General features: G+C 34.4%; 1 protein-coding gene across 2 annotated transcripts in view; it reads left to right on the top strand.

Moving 5' to 3' along the window:
• Positions 1-1,862: 1,862 nt before the first annotated feature.
• Positions 1,863-8,653, top strand: part of plcd1a (phospholipase C, delta 1a) — a 29,279-nt gene continuing 22,488 nt past the window's right edge. Inside the window, exon 1 of one of the 2 annotated variants that reach the window (XM_051097985.1) lies at positions 1,863-2,302. In XM_051097985.1, the coding sequence (XP_050953942.1) occupies positions 2,272-2,302 (31 nt within the window). In that variant the 5' untranslated portion in view covers positions 1,863-2,271. Of the gene's footprint in view, positions 2,303-3,586; positions 3,777-8,653 lie in introns of those variants that run through there. The other variant, XM_051097984.1, reaches the window with a different exon arrangement.

Genomic DNA, 8,653 nt, shown 5'->3' with positions numbered 1-8,653 from the left:
AGATAGATAGATAGATAGATAGATAGATAGATAGATAGTCTATATGAATAATTTGTGGTTAGAGAAGCCTCCTATGCTCACCAAGCCAACATTTAGATAGATAGATAGATAGAAAGATAGACAGACAGACAGACAGACAGACAGATAGATAGATAGATAGATAGATAGATAGATAGATAGATAGATAGATAGAAAGATAGACAGACAGACAGACAGACAGATAGATAGATAGATAGATAGATAGATAGATAGGTAGATAGATAGAGATGTAGATAGATAGATAGATAGATAGAGATGTAGATAGATAGATAGATAGATAGTCTATATGAATAATTTGTGGTTAGAGAAGCCTACTATGCTCACCAAGCCAACATTTAGATAGATAGATAGATAGACAGACAGACAGACAGGCAGACAGGTAGATAGATAGATAGATAGATATATAGATAGATAGATAGATAGATAGATAGATAGATAGATAGTCTATATGAATAATTTGTGGTTAGAGAAGCTCACCAAGCCAACATATAGATAGATAGATAGATAGATAGATAGATAGATAGATAGATAGATAGATAGATAGATAGTCTATATGAATAATTTGTGGTTAGAAAAGCTCACCAAGCCAACATTTAGATAGATAGATAGACAGACAGACAGACATAGATACAGATGTAGATAGATAGATAGATAGATAGATAGTCTATATGAATAATTTGTGGTTAGAGAAGCCTCCTATGCTCACCAAGCTAACATTTAGATAGATATAGATAGATAGAAAGATAGACAGACAGACAGACAGATAGATACATAGATAGACAGACAGACAGACAGATAGATAGATAGATAGATAGATAGATAGATAGATAGATAGAGATGTAGATAGATAGATAGATAGATAGATAGATAGATAGATAGATAGATAGACAGACAGGTAGACAGACAGACAGACAGATAGGTAGATAGATAGATATATAGATAGATAGATAGATAGATAGATAGATAGAGATGTAGATAGATAGATAGATAGATAGATAGATAGAAAGACAGACAGGTAGATAGATAGATAGACCGACAGACCGACAGACAGACAGACAGACAGACAGACAGACAGACAGACAGACAGATAGATAGACAGATAGATAGATAGATAGATACATATTGTAATAGTAAAGCAAAGTGGTGGTAAGTCACTGTCATGGTATGCATGCATCATGACCATAAATTTATGACATTACATGTTACCCATCCAAAAATAGCATACACACCTCTACATACCTTAAGATCAGGTATGGCTTGGTGGTTTTGAAGGGTGTGTTAAAAGTTGCCAGGCAGGATGATTTTCAAAATCCCAAGCAGCCCGGTTGTATGAGCTGTATGCTATTGGACTTTGCTTCACACCCTGTCTACAATGCAAGACATAATTAGATCACTCTTGTTTGGTTTTTACATAGGTAAAATAATTGGAGGCATTCTGATTTTTTCCCATCACGTAAAGAGATGCAACACAATCACTCACAATAAATCAACAGTAACATTTAATACTAAACAAACAAACAGCCTTCTATGTATTCAAAGTCCCATATTCAGATAAATCAATCCTCAAGTGAAACATAAAAACAAAAAAGCTGTAGAATTAAGTCTCAAAGGCCTTGGGTGAAATGCAGTGAAAAGAAGACATTTTCTTAACATTCTATGTAAATCAAAGACTACATTGACTTTTATTTCCTTACACTTGAATGATAAGATAATGATGTGCTTATGAAACACATCTAGGTTGAGGGTCAGATTAAGAATACAACTATAGCCAGCACTTTGGTTTTATTCACTGTCAGGCTTTGAGCAACACTCTCAACTGTTACAGAATTACAGAACAAGGGTGAGTCTTTGAAGAAATGCATCAAAACCAACTGTAGCCACGGACAAGATCTCCTTCTGCAAATCGGCATCAAAGCACACTCATTACTTAATTAACCTTTAGTCGGTTATAATAGGTGGAAACAAGTGAAACTTAAAATACAGGGCATCATTGAGACCTGAGACTTGAAAGACCGGTGTTGTTTTGGGTGTTGGCGAATTGCCGATACTGTACTAGAAATAGGCGGGTTCCACACACAGCACACTTAACTTTCCTGCCACTGGATGGTTTAGGACACGGGCTCTACTCAACCCAGTCAGTACTTGGGCGGCTCTGAGTGGCTTTGGGACGCGAAATATACTGGAATATACTGCAACTGAAAGCAAAGGCTAAATAAAACAACAGAAGGAATCATGGAAGTCAATGGAATTGTCGGCAGACTTGGTAAGTTTTGCAGTGATGTCATAATTATTCCCAGCGAGAAGTGAAAAAAATTGATTTGAAATGTCAACAGGCTATATTAACACTACAATGTGAACATTTGAATGTTACAGTGCCACAGACCTTATACTAGGCAATTTACTTTAAAAAACAAATTCTGAAATATTTTACTTAGTTGTTTTGCTTTCGCGCGGTTGTTTTCAGACATACGACGTGTTATGACCATCTTGTTTACTGTTGCACAAGCAGAACTGCTATTAAATGTAAATAAGCTGCCTTACATTTGCTGGCATCATAAGAACATTTCCATCACCTCAGGGGTTTGCTGACTTGTCCTACATCTTAAAACTTTAATATGTCGTTTAAAACAGATTCATGAGTTCAGAATAATACCATGTCATTTATGAACATTGCATCTTACAAACAAATCCACACTACTGAAGTTAATGTAGCTTATATATTGTATGGTTATATATAATTAATATTATTTTCGTGGATCTTCACTTGTGCCAGCTCACATTCAGCATGAGGTTAACTAATGTCAACACGAGGATTCATCCAGAAGAAGGCGCCCTGTGACAAATTTCATTTGAACTAGTGAGTCATCAAAGTGACTCCGAATCGGTTCACTAAAGGATTCATTTAGATTCGCTCACTGATTTGTTCAGATTACATCTCCTTAGATTCCATAGAAATCCATAGTTTGATTTGAGCTATAGGACGACCGCCTCTTTAGCTGGTCAGCAAATGTATCCAGTTCATTCAGGTTTGTCTTAATTAGTACAGCTATGAGTTTTGACTTGCTCAGTGACCGCTCAGGGGGCGGTTCGTTCACCAGGTCCAGCCAATGAAATGCTTAATCGCAACACGCCTGGAATGCTATTGGTTCGTTTTTGGTTCAGCAACCCTGGAGAAACTTAAGCGAAGTAAATAGCTAGGAGTCAAATAAGATAGATTCTTCCATTTAAAAGATTCGTTCACAACCAAAGACTCTTGCATAAGTGAAATACCTCGAAAGAAGGCACGTTGGCAGACATCAGGCAAAATGTAGCCTAAATGTTACATGGAAACTGGAGGACGTAAAATGTTTTAAGCATGCTGAGAAAACTGTATCGCCAGACATGTAAATGTAAATATTACATGTGTTATTATAGGATTATATGTTATATAAATACCACATGGCATGCCATGACGTGCCAGACTTCTGGACGTGAAAACACGAGATAGAGCAAGTGAACTAAAAACAGGCTGATTTTTGCAGGTTTAGAACCCGCCCATAGAAACACAGACTTGCAAACGTCATGGTTTTCTTGCCTCATGTTATTTTTCTAGACAAACTACGCCGATTACAGTCGATCCCGTTGAGGAATTTCGGCCATGTCTTGTATACGTAAGCTTCGCAAAAGGACGAAATCCCAGGAGTTTGTTTACCAAGAGCAGTGCAAGATTGTGGCACACGAGAATGGGAAACGCATAGGTGGGTGTTGCGTTTGTGTCGGGTGGTCGTGCATTAAATAGCCCTCTCCGTGGACTAAACTGCATGAGAGTCATACTTTCTATGGCTCTGAAGTTTCTACCAAAACTACAGTTATAGTTTCTATCACTACTTACTGTAAAACCATAACAATGGGGTGTAATTAAACTCTAAAAAGTAAGAGAAGAGCTGGCTCTTACTGTAAATGTTGTAAACAGTGCAAACGTGCAAATCAGACTTTTTGTTTGCTATAAGAAGCTGGACTCTAAATATAAAAGATTCAAATGATTTAAACATTACCATTTGCAAAATACACCATAATAAAATGCAGTGTATGTTTATGTACTTGATTCAGTAAGGCTGGCTTCTGAAGAAAGTCACAAACACCCATGACTGTGTATTTCATAAAAGTGTATGATACGCTTTTTTAATGTTTGGGATATGGGATGAGCCAAGGGGATTTTCCTGTTTAGCTTTTGGATGTTTTGCTATGTGGTGTTAAATGACATTCCAGCCAAATACTGAAGAGAAAATCAGTTTTGTTAATGTCTTTTTTAACTGAAAAAGGGGGGTAGGATTACAAAACATTTCTAAGGAAAGACTGAATGGTTTTGAGGGTTGACTTATCACGGCTGAATCACTGGCTGACCTCCAGCGATAAAAAATCAAGGTTAGCTGGTTATAAATAAAGACTTCTCATTCACATTTCTCTTTGAGTCGAAGTAAATAGGGGCACTCAGGACTTCTTAGATGGAAATTCCAGTTAAATGTAAAAGTTTTGTATGACAATAGCATCAAAAACGTGAAATAGCAGTACGATCATCATTTATGTTCACACTTGGCTGTGGCGTCCTGAAACTGAATAGATTTGAATGCTTCAGTTGCTATGTTTACATACATTTTAATAATCAAAATAAAGTGCTTTCATGCAAATTTGAAATGAAATGAGGTTGATGTGGTGAAGAACAGCATTCTGTTGTCAATTCCATATATAAACGTTTGAATCGGACTACATTCACTGTAAGATTCAGAAAAAGCATATGTACATGCATAGTACTGTTATGCAGAGATGTCTAGTTATTGGAAGATGAATGGGCATAAATTCAAATTCAAGTTTATACAAGTATTGGAAAGTGGATGGGAAGCTCCAAAATGTCAAAAACGCACTATAGAGGCTTCGTAATAATGGTTAATTCAATTTGTCTGCTATAATACAAGTCTTTTGAAGTCAAATGACAGCTTTGTTTGAAGATCAAAAAATTTGCTTTGAAAATCTTACTTGACAGCTGTGGTCACCATTCACTTCTATTGTACAGGAACGATCGATGTGTGCATTATGCTTTAAATAACCTTTTTGTGTTCAGTGGACAAGTGAAGTTTGTCCACATTCAGGTTTCAGTTTAAGTTAGCAAGATAAAAACTTTTAGCATATATTTTAGTTTTAACATCTTTAGTCAGCTGTCTTTGACATGACTCACAAACTTCTAGACGTACTGATTTTGAAACTATTCACTGAAGTTCTTTGTGGTTCACATGTAGATAGGTATTTTCATCAGATTGCAGAATTTATGGTACATGTGTAACCAGAAAATTCAGAATTTTCAGACATTGATACAGTTTAAGGATAGTCTGTGCATAACACAACTAGTCTGTGAAAGTCAGGTTTATGTGTTTTACAAAGGCGATATACCCCTGGAGGTTACATGTACATCTGCAAGATGTCTGTTAAAGATCGCTTCATCTGGAAGGAATCTGTTGTGTACAAACATTTAACAGATGTCTGTAAGATGTCAGTTTTATGTACATGCTAAATCATAAGCATCTTATAAACATTTTCTAAACATCTATTTGATATCTGATAGGAAATGTCATATAAACATATTGCAGATGAGCAAACATTTTAAAAAATATAGATATTTTACCGCTGTTTTCTGTTACAAATTTTGTATGAACAATAATAGATTAATAGACAAGAGTGCACCTAAAAAATCTGCATCATAACAGGAGTCCTGACCTTTGTTACAAAAAGTCTTGTTTCGCTGGCTTTTTGTCTATCATGTTTTAGAAATCATCAGAAATTATATATCAACTGAAAGCCTAAAACCTCCAAATTCATCTTGTGAAAGCCATTTTAAAATCGGACATTACATTACCATGGAAATAGGACTTTCACGTCTATGTTCAAAAAACATTGGTGACAGACAGTAAAAGGGTAAACTGGTCAAATAAACCGATTGTAAACAGCTGGTAACAGAAGTTAATATGGCTTAATCCCAAAGTGGAGTGCGCACTTTGTTCAGGTGATCATCTCATGATCCATCTTTGTTCACATGAATGCAGTAAACTTTGTGTTTTTTTGCATGTTCTGTTCTTAGTGCACATTTGGGAACACAACGGCCACCAGTTATGTTTTATTTTCATGGCAGACGATTATAGCATTTCACTAGATTTGTTGTGAGACACATTTTTGTAAGCTTGTTTTCACTGAAGCTGGAGTTTTTTTATGTTTTGCTGCCAGCGAGCGGTTTAAATGGGTAACTTTACTGCAGTCCAAATTCAAAATATCTCTTTCAAGTGTAGAAATTAGGAGTTAGGAGTTAAAAGTATTGTAATTTCCCTACTGTAGTGTAACGCAAAAATAATATGCCTATGAAATATTCATTTTCATTTATTTTTCAGTGCAATTGTTTTACAATATATGGCTATTAGTAGGGGTTGACCGATGTGTTTTTTAGGGCCGATGCCAATACTGGTCATTACAGATCAAGTAGACCGATAACCGATATTTTTGAACCGATATATATGTCTAGAGTAAAAATTTTAATTAATGCTCTGACGAAAACTTCTTTCTCGTCTACATCGGTGCATCCGTCTACAATAAGGGTAATAAAAAGAGAGAGTTAAAAGTGGGGCCACTGCATCCCTGCTGACTGTATGCTTCATGATTAAGCCTATGAATACTGTGCTACAGCTAAACAGCTTATTAAGTATTTGGCTTCAATATTTACATGTTAGAAATGTATGTGTAATACCGTTACCTCTCATAATTCCTCATTAATTCTTTTCTGATGACTAAAAGTGTAAATAATAATAACAATATAAGTGTAAATAATTTAATTGTCTTCATAGCTCCATTGTTGAAGTTGTTAAGACGACCACTATTTTCATGAACCTATAACAATAATAGTCTATTATAGGCACACTTAGTTCATTAGCCTATTGAAATGTATAAATTTTGTCATCATTTTGTGCCTATGTGACACTAGAAATTTCAGTTAGCTTTAATTTAGAGTACAGTGCAAATGAAGGCATAAAACAATTTTATTCATCTTTTAATCAAATGAAAGTTAAACTCTTTATTTTTGACAACAAAGAGGTTTACTATTAAAATTGATGATTATTCTTTTAAACAAAATTGTAATAATTGTTGTAGTAGTAGTATTAAGTATATTCTACTGCACCACAGTAATATATCTCTGACAGTTTACTTAGGCTAAATAGAACTTGCACTTGCACTTTTAAAACAACAGAAATCACTGAGTTCTGACAGGCTGCATCAGCATCAGAGCCAAATAGCGCATTTCAAAATTAAATTAGTTTATCGGTGAATCTGCTTTGAAAATGACCGATACAGATACAGATCATAAAAAAGCCTAATATCGGTCGAACCCTAGCTATTAGTGTCATTGTTTGCATTATTATTATTATTATTATTATACTCTAATTTGTTTTGCTTCATAAAACACTAGTGTGAATGTAAATTAGACTGAGACAGTATATCACAAATAAAAAGAGGGTTGAGTCCCCTTAAAGATCAGGTTCACTGTCAGTTCACTGACTTTTTTCTGACTTAAGTTTTCTTAAGAACATGGGTTGGAGCTCTTATTTAAGAACTTTCAAAGTGCATTAGATGTTTAACTTTAGAATGTACAAAAATTGTAAATTTTTTTAATTCTTCATTTGTCCTTTTTTTTAAAAATATCGCAATAAATATCGTATCGTGGACTTCGTAATATTATCATGTTGTGAAATATTGATATTGTTACATCCCTAGAAAAAAACTGTAGCAGGCAGAGCAAACTCACTGATCACGATGCCCGAAATACTGGAAAAAAATACTGAATTGCGGTGGAAATTTCTTTTCACCCTACCCTTGTGTAATGCTTATTAATGTAGTATTACAGTAGTAATAAAGGAAACATTGTATTGCTGCAGTTCTATAAGTGCCACCTGCTGTCAGAAAGTGAATTTGCATTCTCATTCAGCCAGTCTGCTGTTTTTGTTTCGTTCAGATGTAGCATAATTTCACAAAGCTAAGGTCCATTCTGTTTTTGCTTTAAATGCGGTATATAGATGAGGCAGGGGTGCCGGTACCCAACTTTTTTTCGGTACTTTACTCTCTGTATAATAACAAAAACATTTATTTCAGTAAAAAAAATCCAAAACTGTCAATTTCAACATTGTGAACAATATGGCTCTACAATCTTTTTCTTTTCTTTTTTTTTTTCTTTCTTTCTTTCTTTCTTTCTTTCTTTCTTTCTTTCTTTCTTTCTTTTTTTTTCTGTGTTTTATTTCTGTGTTTTATTTTTTTTGATAATTAAGTAAAAATTAAACCCTTTAATTTTCTGGCAAACAAACAGAGGTTTACTGTTTAAATTAATTTATGGAAGAAAATTTGTGTGAATATTCTGTTAAAAAAGTTTTAATAATAATTGCAGCTTTTTTTCTACAATTAGTTGGTTAATCTGGTTGTAATATTTATTTTTATCATTTGTTTTATTTAAATTGGCCAGAAATATAAACATATGAAGACGTACATTATACTGCACAAAAGTAATACAAGAGTAATGTATTTGTTTTACACATTAATCCGTACTTTT

The sequence above is a fragment of the Labeo rohita genome, chromosome 24 (genome assembly GCF_022985175.1).
Source record: "Labeo rohita strain BAU-BD-2019 chromosome 24, IGBB_LRoh.1.0, whole genome shotgun sequence".
Classification (NCBI taxonomy): Eukaryota; Metazoa; Chordata; class Actinopteri; order Cypriniformes; family Cyprinidae; genus Labeo; species Labeo rohita.
This window is presented reverse-complemented; position numbering and strand designations above follow the sequence as displayed.